Source organism: Lycorma delicatula, chromosome 3 (genome assembly GCF_047948215.1).
Source record: "Lycorma delicatula isolate Av1 chromosome 3, ASM4794821v1, whole genome shotgun sequence".
NCBI classification, from domain to species: domain Eukaryota; kingdom Metazoa; phylum Arthropoda; class Insecta; order Hemiptera; family Fulgoridae; genus Lycorma; species Lycorma delicatula.
Window position 1 is genome coordinate 186,652,287 of NC_134457.1, and position 15,607 is coordinate 186,667,893.

The 15,607-nt window shown below is 26.0% G+C and overlaps 1 protein-coding gene across 2 annotated transcripts in view; it reads right to left on the reverse strand.

The window, feature by feature from the left end:
• LOC142322289 (tubulin alpha chain, testis-specific-like) overlaps positions 1-15,607 on the reverse strand; it is a 126,362-nt gene that overhangs the window by 25,715 nt on the left and 85,040 nt on the right. Inside the window, exons 2-3 of one of the 2 annotated variants that reach the window (XM_075361201.1) lie at positions 6,568-6,588; positions 640-862 (exon numbers count right to left, since the gene is read on the reverse strand). In XM_075361201.1, coding sequence (XP_075217316.1) covers positions 640-862; positions 6,568-6,588 — 244 coding nt within the window. The remainder of the gene's footprint in view (positions 1-639; positions 863-6,567; positions 6,589-15,607) is intronic. The other variant, XM_075361202.1, reaches the window with a different exon arrangement.

Genomic DNA, 15,607 nt, shown 5'->3' on the forward strand with positions numbered 1-15,607 from the left:
AATGATTTGTAGCATGTGTGAAAAATGCCATGCCTGACCGGGATTCGAACCCGGGACGCTACCACTCGCGCCACGGAGGCCGGCAACATGTAGAGATTAATAATTTGAAAGTACACCAATAGGTAACTAGTTTTCTATATTTCACTGTTTATCCTTTTATTAATTATGTCGGATTCTGAAGAAGAAATGTCTTTAATACCGATCGATATTAATGAAAATGCAAAACTTACGTCTAAGAACCTATTGCCCCCAGAAATGTATCGTTTAATGTAATTTTTTGAAAAATTAAAATAAATATACCATAAACAATGTATTTTGACATTGATTTAAATCAACAATCCCCAATATTTTCTCAGCCGTAGAAAAAGTACGGTATGCAACCCTCTATAATGGCCATTAATGCACTCTTGCGAAGTCTACGACACCCGCCAAGGTTCGTATCGTAACTTATTTCGCACTTTTGCATTAATGGCTGTTATTATAGGCTCGTTGCATAATATACTACTATTATTTAGTTTTTCAAACCGTGTTTAAAGATAAGAAAAATACAAATATCCATTACGTCAATAACAAACACTTAACTAATAAATTATTTTTACGAAAACATTAAAAAAAATGTTATATACATAAAAGTCTTACCGACTACAGTAGGTTCTAGGTCGACAAACACTGCTCTAGGAACATGTTTACCGGATCCGGTCTCGCTGAAAAACGTATTAAAACTGTCATCACCTCCTCCAATAGTCTTATCTGACGGCATTTGTCCATCGGGTTGAATGCCATGTTCCAGGCAGTACAGTTCCCAGCAGGCGTTACCGATCTGGACTCCAGCCTGGCCGATGTGTACTGATATACATTCCCTCTAAAATAATATAAACAAAACAAATTAAACAGTAAATAATATCTAAAACTACCGATAAAGATTTATTATTATCTAGATTACACGTATATTTGATTACGGTAGTCAGTTCCTTTCCCATCAGAAGCTTCTAGCTGAATTTGTAGCAAAACTAACACAGTGCGCTCCCATCTGTTCGTGTTGTAAGGCGTAGATATGAACAAGTATAAAAGTTGGTAATTTGATATAGTTACATCTTTAAAAATTTCGGGTTAATAACGATTCAAATTCTGAATGAATTTCAATTTCAACAAACGTTAAAACAAACAGGCTAAACTTCAAATCTACTTCATGAAGATCTAACAAGCAGGTGATTATTTTTTAATATTTATTCTCAAACTCGATAGCACATAATACTTCATCGCACAGTAATATTCATTATTAACCATTGAGGGTCACGGTCAAAAAAATAATTTATTAGAACTCTTTATTTATTTTTTATAAATATTTTATTATTTTTTTATTAGTTTTTATTGTTTAACTTTAAAATAGTTTAATAAATAAGTACGTATTGAACCTAAGTTCAATAAAGAAACAGTTTACGATAAAATTTAATGAAAAGGCCAAGGAAATTGTGATACTTTATTCCATATTGATTTAAAGGCATCCCAAGGGTAATAAAGTTGGGTCGTAACAAAGTCTTGACCTATGCCCTTATTTAAAATTATTCTATATAGAGTACAGTTTTTAAAAATACTTCTAATGAAATTATATATATTTTAAATTTCCTTCATAAACTTTTAGATGAACGTGAAATTTATATTATAATATACTTATAAGTATTTTTAAACTTCTATGTTAATCGCATAAAAATGACGTTTTATTTACGGAATACTTTTAAAATTTCAAAACATATATTTTTTTGGGGGGGTTATGATTAATTCACCAAATAAGTTTTACGCTTGTGCGTAGGGATATGGAATGAAAATAATTTGTTAGCGTATGGAAAATACCATCCCTGAACTGGATTCGAAGCGGGATTTTATGAATGAAGGACTGAGAACGCTATCACTTCATCGCGATGATCGGCATTATGTACATAAAAATCTTTAATTACTTTTAAACAAATATTTTTTGTCACTTAACAAACGAATTCATCAAGGACGTTTCCAGACGGACCGTTGATGATCGACAGCTGTGGTTCCTCAAACTAATATGCTGTTGGGCATGAACCTAGCCTAATTTATAATTTTTTAGCGTCTTTCATAAAGATCTTTTTATCACAGAATTGAATACGTTTATAATGATTGTTTAATTAACTACCGTTTGTTATAAAAATGGTATATTGGAAAAAACAGGTGGCTGAAAATATTACATAGATCACTTCTGATGGAAAAGTTGCCTTGGATAAACAAGTGAAGCCCAACGTGTACTTTACACGACTTCACAGTTGCGCTCCAATACCTCATCACTAATTAAATAAAAACATAACCGGCAAATGAAAAAATATTTTATAAAAATCCTTCATTTCAGATAAGATTTAAAAAGCGTAATTACGGCGCGATAATGATAAGTATATAAAGGCCTGTTACCATATTAATTAAACGAAGCGATTAAAAAATGTTACATTCTTGAAATGTTCTTAAAATGTCTTAAATTAAACCGACAATTAATTTAAAAATTAAATGTTTTTACCGATAAACTGTATAAAGTTAAGACGCACTAAATAAAATTTAATTGTACTTTACGCAACCAATAAGCTGGTTTAAATATAAACTTCCTGAAAAGTCCATCTCAACAACTCAAAAGATGTTACATTTTTTTTTTTTACACTATTTCATTTTGACAAGAAAAACGAACATTTTTTTTGTGGAGCATTAAGTGATAAACAATCAATAATTGTTGGTCAGTTAGATGTGATAACCACAACGATTATTGGTGATCTACCTTTATTCACATACATTCCCAAAAACGGCGTAGTCATATTCTCAGGAATAATCAATATTCTAAACAAAGAAAAGTAAAGAGTGTTATATGTTTTTTCATACATTCTAATAATTACTGCATATCAGCAAGCTAAGCCGACCGGCTTATTTAGTCCTGCACGTTGCAACTTAATTCATAACATGAACTGTCTAAATAATGAATATCATTACTCCCTGAGAAATTTAATCTTCTGCTAATCTACAAAAGTTCCTATGAATAAACACAAACAAGCAACAAATTAATCCTTTCTATTGCGTGAAATAATGCTATATACATACCATCTCGATCAATAAGAAAATAATAATTAATAAAGTTTAAATAATATACAAAAGGAAAAGTTTTCTCGAGTAATTTATGTTAGTAATCTGAGACACTGTTATAACTAATAAAATACTATTTTATTTTCGATTATGTGTAATCAAAATAATCATAACAATAATAATAAATAGTTTTTCATTTATTTTTCTAAATCTATTACTAAATTAAACTTATTAATTAATGCCTTAACATTTTTTGCAACCTTATATTAGCACTGTACAATAACATACAAATAATCAGGGAGAAAAAATTTAATTCCTGATTTTAAATAATTTCATAAGAAAGCTACCTACCTATTGTAATGGGTAAAATGATTCCGACTGCGGAAAATTTCGACATGTCTTCGCTTTTCACATTCCCCAGACCCCAAAACCACCGTCAGCTCAAAAATGTATATGTACATTTATATATAAATATAGCATATCTATTTCACTTTCTTGTGGACACGATAACTGCCGTAATTTTCCGCCAATCAGTTTCAAATCGGACCATGAGGGTGGAAATGGGGGGGGGGGGCTTTTCCGAAAAAAACAAGATATCGCTATAAATTTCTTATTAAGTAAAATATCGAATTCGTTTAAACTTCCACTATTCTTTGGATAAGGGCCTAAAACTTATCTAAGTGAAGGTTTTGATATCACCAACCATTGATCTAGGGGGTGGAAAAAATGGGGTTTTGAATACAAAAAAAAACACATACGTATTTCCCTTAATAGGCAGAGTATCGAATCGGTTTAAAATGGTCGGTATTCCTCTAAACATTATCTAAAACTTTTGTCTGACAACATTTTTTATGACCAACCCTTACGGTGAGGGATGACCAAAATGTTGCTGGAATTGTAAGAAGATGGGATTTATAGTATGCTAAACATGTGAAACCTTTTTCACAAACAACCATTGTCGTATTGAGTAAATTTGATGTAAGTATTGAGTAAGTTTAAGGTTGAAATTTTTTTATCCCCTATTTAGCACCGGTGAAATCTACCTCCGCCTTCCGGCGTACCGAAAGGGGTTGTTTTTAATAGGGAAGGGTTTAACTTTACGATAGCTTACAAAACGTTCGGTTTCGACGATTATCCATGATTTTTATTTGGTTGAAATTTTTGAAATTAATGAGACTTTTTTTTCATAATTGAATTAAAGTATTATAAAGTGTATATATATATATATATATATATATATATATATACCCACAAACATATCTCCTAATTGTCGGTCTAAAAAGTTAAAAATACTTCAATTTAACGTTTAAATGTATTAATAATTGTAATTTTCCACATTTTTATACGTACTTTTTCTTAAGTCTAATTTGAAGAGTTATACGGTCAAAATAAGAATAGTTTGCAAATAAATTTGATATATTATATCTTATACGACGGACAGATATATGCTCGAAAAAATCTTGTTTTTTATTTGATGTGAAATTTATTAAATAAATTTATTAATTATAATAATTTAGTTAAAATTAATTTTAAGACAATAATATGATTTTTATATTATTTTATTACATATTAATAGAGAGTGGGGTGATGATTAACCATCAGTGTGTAATAACAGCAACATATTATGTGAAAACAGTAATATTATAGAACTAATTTACCTAATTTTATTTATTTGTATATTTATTATATAAAATTAAATTTATCTTTAAATTATAGTAAATAATTGTTGCTAATTATTGTAGTCAGCATAAATCCATTTGCACAATTATTCGTATTATTATGTCACGTTAAGTTTATACCACGAATATCTCAACATAATTATATGATGTATTAAATAAACAGAAAAAAATGCACTAGAAAATTCGTACTATAGTGCGAACACATTTTTGTAAAACATAGTGTTTAAATCGAGTACAACTGAACTAATACAGTCAAAGTTATTGTTGAACTATTTTTAGAGATAATCGTTTATAATGTTTATTTTCTATTATTATTATTTAATTTTGTTAGCATTATAGAAAAAGAAAATTTTTCTCCATTAAATATCTAATTTATTTCAACGTTTTTTTTTTTTTTTTACAATTTATGTAAGTATTTTTTATAAACATCTTGTAGTCTTGGTTTCCTGCATTTTGCCTAACTTTTTTTTTTACTTATGGAGCTTTTTTACTTATAGTAACTTGTGGAATAATAAACAACTACTTTTTTAAATTACGTTTTAAACAGATTTATTTTTTATTTTTACTTTTATTTTCGATCTTTTCTTTTAATTAAGGAATAGAATTTTCTTATAAAATAAATTCTGCAGGAAGTGAGTTGTTACTAATAATTCTTTTATAATTTTGTTTAATGAACTTCAGATCTAAAATTTTTTTTTTACTTCAAGGATTTTATCTTATCAAAGTTTGGCTAGTTTTCGCTGGCAGACGATATTCTTGCAGAGACGCTAAATTATATCAATTAATAAGATATAAAACTCGGCGAAAACTGAAGCCCTATTTCTTTTTATAGTAGTTAACATTTTTAGATGAAATATACATTGATCAGTATTGATAGCTACAAACTGCCGGCAAACTTCCACTACAACTCTGGCACCATATTTAATATAAAACTATAAATATCGGACATAATACCTCACTCACTTTTTCGGTCATATTTGTAATTTTTTTTTAATGTTTTCAATACAAAATTTATTTTCTTTGCGAAAGTAAATTCATTCAAAACTTTAAAATTAAATTTTTACGTCTTACGTCATCCGCCGGCCGATCTTTATTATTCTAACGGTATTTTTTATCTAACCATATAATTACAAAAAAATAAAAATCTAGCCCACCGAGTTGGTCTGGTGGTAAACTCGTCGTCGTAAATCAGCTGATTTCGAGGCCGAAGTTCTCATGTTCAAATCCTCATAAAGGTAGTTAGTTACGTTTTTCGGGTTTGAATACTAGATCGTTGATACCGGTGTTCTTTGGTGGTCGGGTTTCAATTAACTACACGTCTCAGGAGTAGTCGACCTGAGTTTGTTTAAGACTACAAATTGACCGGTGTAGTTACATTATACTGATAAGTCGCTAAGGACTTTAACTGTTGATGCGACTATAAATAAAATTAAATAAAAAAATAAGAAAAAAAATCTAGCATTCAAAATCAAATTTTTTACAAAAAAAAAAAAAATGTAGAGAATAATGTAATACACTTCTTAGGAATTATCAAAATATATAATCACTATTTTAGGAATACCTATAATTCATTTTCTAACTTTGTAGTACTATCTCTGTTAAGATTACTGTATATTATAAATTAATTAAAACTTTTATGCACTACCAGTATTTCAAATTTTCTAAAGTAATAAGCTTTTTTAAATGTCAAACTAAACTCATTATTTGTTTTTTTTTTAAATTGACTTAATTGATTTAATTAACATTTAAACTTAATCTATTAAAATATATATTAACTTTATTTTATATTATTTATATCACTCACCCCTTGTTCTTTCTTCTGAGGCTACACACACAATAGAACCACAATTTCAGTATGTTCCGACACATTTCATCGTAAAGATAAGTTGAAACAAAAAAATAAATTATTTAAAACCAAATTTTGAAAAAATTAATAAATAAATTACATACACCGGGTGCGTAAAAAGTAGGTTATATGTATATATATAAATATATTTCTTTTTTTTTGTAAAATAACAATTTAATTGTGTATATTTATTATACTTCTTGATTTAAAATTTTTAAATGAAAGATTTAGTTATTGTAAAATAAAAAATTAATTAAAAAATGTGATAGTTAATAATGGTAAATATTATCCTTTTTTGGCACCCAGCATATTTTATAAAATTTATATTTACTTGACGAACGAAACATTACGAAGCATTTAAAAAAAAGTAATAATTTATTTTCAAAACAGTATAAACCGATAAAATTAGTTTATATTAAAGTAATATAAATTGGAAAATCTAATATCTTGAAGTAATTTGAAATATATTTTTATATCGATAAACTTGTAAAAATTTATTGATAAGTTTCGTGATTTGTTTTTTTCATTTTTTATAGTAATAACAGATACTAACTTTTTTTTAAGTTCTTGTTAACTATTTTAAGTTATGTGATAAGTTTTAAGAACGGTATAAATATATATTTTAGTATTACATGAGAGATTAAATATAAGAAAACTGCTTACTGAACTATAATTTTTATTTAAACTGTGTGAAATTTAAAATACTGTATTTACGATCTATTGTAAACATTAGTGATCATTTTTGTTAAGATAAGAAAAAATAACAAAAAGGAAGCAGTTTTGATACCTTACGTTATTTTTAAAAATTAAGATTGTAATTGCTAGCGGAAAACTTTTTTTATTTTAATGTATATTCCAGAAATGAATGCGTATTTTGCGTGTACACTTATGTTTTACTGTAGTTAATTAAAACTTTTTAGATAGGTGATACCTATAAAAAATTATAAAACTTGATTAAGTCCACGTTTATAACTATGATTTTAGTTTCAGCGCAAGGAATCGCCTTCTTAGAACTTCCTTAAAGTTGTAAATAGGCCTTAATCATAGAATTATATGCAAAACATTTCCTTAGAAGTTTTTTCATTTTTAATGAATTCATCGGGTTAAAGATTTTTCTGCTTTTAATATTAGATCTATTGTATTGTGAGAAAAACTGTAAATGTAACCCGCACAAACAAATATTATAATACCATATTTTAAAATCTCTAATGTAATATTAGAAATTAAAAATTGTACAATGAAATTATAAAATATTTATAAAAAAATATATGACAGTACATATTTAAAATGAACGCTTTGATGTTAAATTATTGGTTGAGTCTCGCATTGTGAAATATGATTATAAACCCCGATTAAAGCAATAATATTATAGGTACTAAAATAAATAAAAAAATACAGTCATAACCTAATAACATGTTTTAACACGCCAAAACATATTTTATGAATAAAATTTGGTGTTTCTTATCTATTAAACGACTCATAAATATAATGAACTCTATTTACATGTTGTCATATTAAAAAATTATGTAAGTACGCTATTTTATAGCATGTACTTTTTTTACTACCGACTTATTATATTTTTAAAATAATGTTTTATTTTTTGTCACGATCGTTCAACTTCTTTTTAGAAAGAAAAATAATAAACATTCGTATGTAAATAATTTTAAAAAAAAACATATTTTTCTTATAGATTCTTTTATTTTAGGCTAATCCAGAATAATTAGTTTATTTATTTTCATCAACTGTTTTTTTACCGGATTACATTGTATAAAAATATTATTTGTAAAAATTTATATTTACAAACGTTTTCTTGTAAATAGTTTACTTCGTAACAGTTTCGAGCGTCCTTTTAACAAAAAACAAAAAAAAAAACTATAATCATTTTAAATAAATTTTAAAAATATTGTTAAAAATTACAATTCATGATTATTTGTGAAAAGTGCCTGTTTGCTGGTGCTTTTGTGTTGTAAATTATTATATTCATTCTTATCGTAAATATTATATGTTACATAAAACTTTTGTTAGTCTGAAAATTGATTGGCTAAAAATATTTTAATACAATATAGGCTATATTGCATGTATTTACATAATAGTTAAGAACAAAATGTGCGGTTTCTTTTATTTTTTTTGCCTAACTTACAATTCTACATGCCTGTTTTTATTTGAAAGTAAAGCAAAAGTATACAATGTGGTTCAACGGCGTAGCGTGCACAGCTTTTGTTCATTTCAGTACACGATTAATTTATAATTTTATTTTCGTTTCAAGAAATGTACAGGTTTGTTGAAGAAGAAAATTTTATTTTTTTTAGTTATTTAAAAAAAATAAAAAGACGACTTAATTGTGGTCGGGTTAATTATTATTATTATTACTATTTTATAACAAGAAAAAGCATGCTTCTTTTATTTTAAATTAAATAAATTTTACCTAACTACTAAAGAAAGGTTTTGCATTTGACTTTATGTCTAGGTAAACGTATATTTTTAGTTTATGTAATAACATAGTAGTGCTAAAGTAAATCGATCAATCTTACTTAAATTGATATCAGAAAGTTTACATTTTTATTTTATATTTTTCTTAGACATTACCAACCGCAATTTACAAAAACTGAAATTAAAAGATAAAATGCTAAGAAAATTGATTTGAATTTTTTTTTACAAGGTTAGGTGTTTATCGGGTTAGTTATTGATTAGGCTAAATGAATTAAGAGACAATATTTTTTTCTCCGAATCAAGTAAATCGATTCTTACTTTATGCTAGTTGACAAGTTAAGCAGCGATCTATTGAAGCGTTATGCGGAACGTACGCAGTTTTAAATTTATATTATACGGTATCCGGTATTAAAATTTGACTGCTTTTAAAGAGTGATTTTAAAAATTTTTTCCTCATAAAATCTTATTTTTTTATGATAAATATTAGTTTTGTTATAACGCATTCTTATAGCTCCATACTTCAACATGCTGATAAGGAAAACAATTTTTTTTTATCGTTGTGTCTAAATAGAAACAATTTTTTGTTTTATTTAGCCACCCAACAACTCTGATATGTATCACTCAAAATGATTTATCATTTAAATAGTAGCAATAAATGAAATTGTTTAGATATAATTTTTTTTATGCAACTATTCAATAATGCCTGACAATAATTTTTTGGTCGATGTACTTGAATGTAAACAAGTTCTAAAACAAAAAAGTAGTATCATAATTGAGTTAATTTAAAAAATTTTCTAAGTAATGATTAATATTTTTAATAAAATGGACTCGACGGTAAAACAATCAAAAAAATTTTTTTTTTAAGTTACCTTCTTATAACTGTTAATTAAATAATTCTTCTGACCTAAGTGAATAGTTTCATATAAAGGAAAGTCTTCCAAATTTTTTTCATACTTTCACGAGAAATGTAAAAATATTGAGTAAAGAAATTAAATATAGCATATTAAGAAATATTTTGCGATACACTATAAACTCTTAGAGCATTACAAAATCGCTATAAAAAAAATCTAGTAACTGATCAGAGTCGAAATCGATTAATTATTTTATTTCTATTATTTATTTTTCCTTAATTTTTAGCATGATTTATGTCAATTTTTAACGTTAATATTGTGATCTCCGTAACCTGATTTAACATTTTTTCTTCAAAGTTTTGAAGAAATTCAGATCACTCAAAAATATGATTTTATTTTTAATATCTAGTATCTAGGAAATCAGCTAAGGAATTCTTATTAAACGAATTTTAAAAATAAAGAAAATCTTTTACTAAAATCATTAAATTACTAAATTTAATTTACCTTAAAAAACTAAAATCTCCGTAGAAATAATCAATTTATTATTGATTTCAGTCATTCAAAAGTAGCTAAATGTTCTAATTATCAGACGAATAGTTCGATGTTGTAATTTTTTAATTTTTGTGTTATTGTATATTTTAAATTAGTTAAATTTTACTTGTTTTAATTAGTAAAACTTTATCCAATGCATATCCATGAAACTGTGCAAATTTCCGCACTTGATACTCGGTAATACCAAATCTCCTTTTTTGATATCAAAGTACATTTATTTTCTTTAATATGTGGAAATGAAACAAAAGTTAATTAATATAGAAGTATCAATTTTTTAATATTGCAAAGAAAATTAACAGTAAAGTAGCTACATTCACTGTAGTACAACATAAAAAGGGTTTCTTCATCTACTGTACTTCCAAGTGATGATAATATTCTATCTTTACACTTTTAAATTTTGTAATTTTGTAACTTTATTATGATTATTATTATTGGTGGTGGTATTATATAAAAGTTTAAACCGGTTAAATATTGGAAATTTATTATAATTCTTAACTTTTACGAAACTATTATTTATTATACGATTTCATCATATATGTAATCAATTGGTGGTTATCGAATGTCGACTACAATTGTATTTGAATTTATATTAATTGTTTATACATTCAGACAACCAATATTAGATCGGATAGAGCAACTCTATTCTCTTGACAAATAACTTAAGTATGCAAAATTCAAAGCCGCATTCTTAATTTCTTTCGACCGCATGAAGTTTAATGATATGGGACTAGTACTGGGATTACAAATTTTCTAAAATAATTATTACATCGTTATTAGATTGTTTTCTTCAGATAATAGAAATGCAATATTGTATTTTTTTTTTTTTTAAATAATAATTTAAATAAAATACTTCAACATCCTGCTAATAGTGCGAAGTGCAACGAATGAAACGAATTTTCTATTAAATTTACACGTATTCTAATAATTTGTTAAGGTAAATTTGTTTAGAAATCATTGTTGCATCAACGCTGACGTTCTTAATTTTGTGTAGAAAATCAATTCGTCTCATAATCTTGACAGCAGACTGAACAGTAACTTTCACACCGTCTAGGTAGAATAGATGGAATAAGTCTAGAAGCTTAGGCTACTGTAATACAATAGTGTAATTTAATGAACAGTAATAAAAGTCCAATTCTGTCAAGTACAGACTGTACAAAGAATTCCAACAACTTATAACGAAAAATTTATAGCTTTGTTGCTTATTTACTTAGTCGCATTCTTTTTTTTAAATTTCAAGTTATTATTAATATTAGAACTGCTGTGTGTGCTTTTAATTCATTATTTAGAATAACTGTATGATACATACGAAGACAGAATTTCAAATACTTGATCTTCCTCAAATTATTAATCTTTCATTAACCGACTTAAAGTAAAAGGAAGAGGTTTTCAATCGATATCCATAAATATATTTTATATATGTTCAAGCCTTGTATTGTGCATCGAATTCGATGAGCATTTTTTATTTAGAGGAAGTCATAATAAATTTCTTTCAGATAACTGACGTGTAAGTTGTAAAATTAATTTTAAAATAAAAGATTAAAGAATTAATTTTGACAATATGAAGACATTTTTTATTGTTTTTTCACCGCCACTGCTTAGTACTGAACGGTTATAGCATAATGATATGTAACGTTATATTCAAAATACTAATCGTAAATTTTCAGGAAATATAGTTGAAAATCTTGAATTAAGTTTAAAAAATATATTTAGAAATATTAGAAAAAACTTCATTATATTTTATATGAATATAGGCTTTAAGGTATAAAATAACATTTTCACATTCCAGTGAGTCCAAGCTCAGAAACCATATTTAATAAACCCGTATTTTTTTAATAAACTCGCATTCCTTTTCTTATTTTTATCAATATGGAGGTTTTTTCACCTTTTATATTTCTTTTTTTCATACGAATTACGTTTTAATATTATACCAACATTTTATATATAGAAAAAAACGAAAGAAAAAACTGAAAAAATAAAAAAAATAACTCAATATAAAAAAAACCACTCAAAAAATCATTTTCTATTCTTTAAATTTTGACTTTATGAAGTCGGCATCAAATTAAGTATTCGTAAATTCTGAGTAGTTATTTGTTTTTAATTTGGTACTGAATTCAAAACAATTTTTTATTTTTGGTTTATTAAAAATGTATTATTTCTGATAAAACGTTTATTAAAATTAATAATAAATAATTATTAATTACAGGAGTTTCTTTGTAACCAGATATGAATGAAATTTTCTTATATTTTTTTTTTTTACTGAAATATTGACCCATGCAATATTTTAATAAAATTCAGAAATAATTTCCTAACTTAAAAGCCGAGTATTTTTCTTTTGAAGTGAAATAACTAAATAAGATTTTAAATCTTAATAAAAATAATAATTTTCTTTTAAAATTCAAAATTTCTTTGTTCTTTCAAAGAATTTCAAAGAAGTTCAGATTAATAGAAATCTACAAAGAAATTGTGGTGAATTGTTTGCGTTGTGTTTATACACATCTCATAAATTATCTAACCGATTTCTGTAAAATTAAAACTAAAAAAGTACCTTTATACGACACAATAAAATAAAGTAGACGAAGGTGGGGCAACCACTTGTGTAGGATGAGCGAGAGAAGATACCAGCAGCTACCTTAGCATATTAATCTGTGGGAAGAAGAAATGTGGGGAGACCTAGGAAATGATGGGTACCGGAACAGGTCTAGATAACCTAATCCCCGTAATGAAAAAGAAAAAAAGTGCTGTTTATATCTCTGATTGATAATAAACCCGTTTCACTTTTTCGAAAAAATCGAAAAGTTTTTTTCTTTATTTTTACAACCATACTTCTGTTGACTATTCACGTTATAATACAGTCCTACGATACCAAGTGATTTCTGGATATCTAGTTTAGCTTTAGTTAGCTGGGAGGCATAGATAACTGCGTCCCTTCTTTGTAAGTGATTCTACACGTACAACTGTGATACATTACATTCATCGGTCACTTTGAAAAAAGACACTTTTTGTGTCAATCTGTTACAAATTAAAGTAATATACATCAGTTATAAGTAAATAAAATTGCGCGGTTTTAATCTTATACAAAACATACTTTTTATGAGATGAAGAGTATATAAAATAATTTATTACAAAATTATAAACAAGTATGATGAATTTTTTTCACCCTTCCCACCAATATGTATAATATGACACCTAGTTCATATTACTTTAGCAATTAATTTTGCTTTTATTGAAATTCAGTAAACGATAAGTTATCAGTTACCCTTACAAAAAAAAAGCTATTTTTACGTGTTCTATAAATATTTAACTTCGATTCCGTATAACTTTTTAGCTTAATGCGGTAACAATAAATATTTTTTATCCAAACAAGCTGTCAAAGTCTGCCTTAATTTTTTTTTTTAAATATACGTTATTTCACCTAAACTGTGAACAACCAGAAAAAATGAACATAAAAAAATAATTTATTAATGTAATGAATGCGGTAAAAAATTAATATATTATAATATTATCAAACATTATTTAATTTAAAAGGCCTAATAGTTAAATACGCATAAATCTTTAATAGTTACGAAGTATACGCACCAAGTTATCAAAATGCATCATCCTTTTCCGACATCATAATCATTACATAAATATCACATTCCAGTATAAACTTTCATTTTAGTTCGCAATATCATCACTATTGCTTTATTAATGCATGTTTGTAATATTCTATTAAAATAATCGATTTTAAATAGAATAATTCTTTAAATATAAGTTTCATTGATATTCTTTATTAAGATTAAACGTTAAGTCACGTAAATTTGTAAAATAATTACAGATTATTTATTTAAAAGGATATATTTGAAAAATCATAATATTTAATTAATTAATCACTTAATTCGAACTATATAGCTGGTATTTTATTTATCTTCTGAAAAATGTCGTTTGGTATTCGATTAAAAATATAAATGAACAATTTTTAATCTGTACTGCAATAAAAATAATATTCTATTCATCATTCTTCAGTTACCGAAGAAAGCTAAAATCAAAAAAAAAATGGGGTTCAAAGAATTTTATCAGAATACATTGATTTATTTTTTGTTTATAATAAAGTTGTTTAAGTGATTCTAATCTATAAATAAACTGAAGTTATTACGAGGAAGGATCTTCCATTTAGAGTTCACAGAAAGTTTTATTAAAAAATTGGTGGATATTTTAAAGCCCTTTTGTTATTCATTTTAGTCCTTGAACGTGCACCCAAAATATCAAAATTAAAAAAAATATATACACACATATATATAAACACAAAAGATAGAAACAAGAATACCTAGACCAGATTTTAAAGTGGATTCTAATTCAAACGAAAAACTAAGAAACTAAATTAAATGAACTATTTAAAATTCTTTTATAAATAATTTATTTCTTGATATAAAGAACGATATACATTTTGTACGTAACATAATAAAATAAGTATATTTAAATAACGAGACATTTCTGTAATTTTATAAAATTACAGTCGTATTTGTAAGGAAACCATACATAACAAATGCATTTAGCATTACATTTGACTTTCACGGAAATTATTACAAATAGGTTTAACAGGTTACACCCTTCATTTCTTAAAATACTGTATTTATTTATTATAGGTAAAGTCTTCATATAATAAAAATGAAAAAAAATTTCAGTTTTAAAAAAATTCAGAATTAATTTTTTATCAGTAAAAACCTGAAATTATTTCTACGAGAAGCAGCTTTACTTTTAAACTTTTTCTTAGTAATGCTAGCCAGTATAGGATGCTTGTTATTCTTGGGAACGTCTGTGTTATATTCCGGGGTGATTGGTATTACCCCGAAGATTGTAATTTGCTTTCAGTCATTTTGTTACAGTAACATACATATACATGATTATTAATGTAATTTATTTTTATCGGTGGTTTGTGACTTTAATATGCACAGAACCATATTTTTTGTTCGGTGGTCAAAGGATAATTAATATGTATATATTCTAGTCAGTAAATTATTAAAATGTCATTACAGTTTTAAAAAGAAAAAAATTTAACACTTCACAAGAGCTTTTACTGAAAAGTATACCAGACTACTTAAAAAAGCGGATTGTGGTAGATAGAAGTAGCATTTCGTGTTACCGAAGCTGTATTAAAACACGCGAACAAAAGGAGTACACAGGAGCGT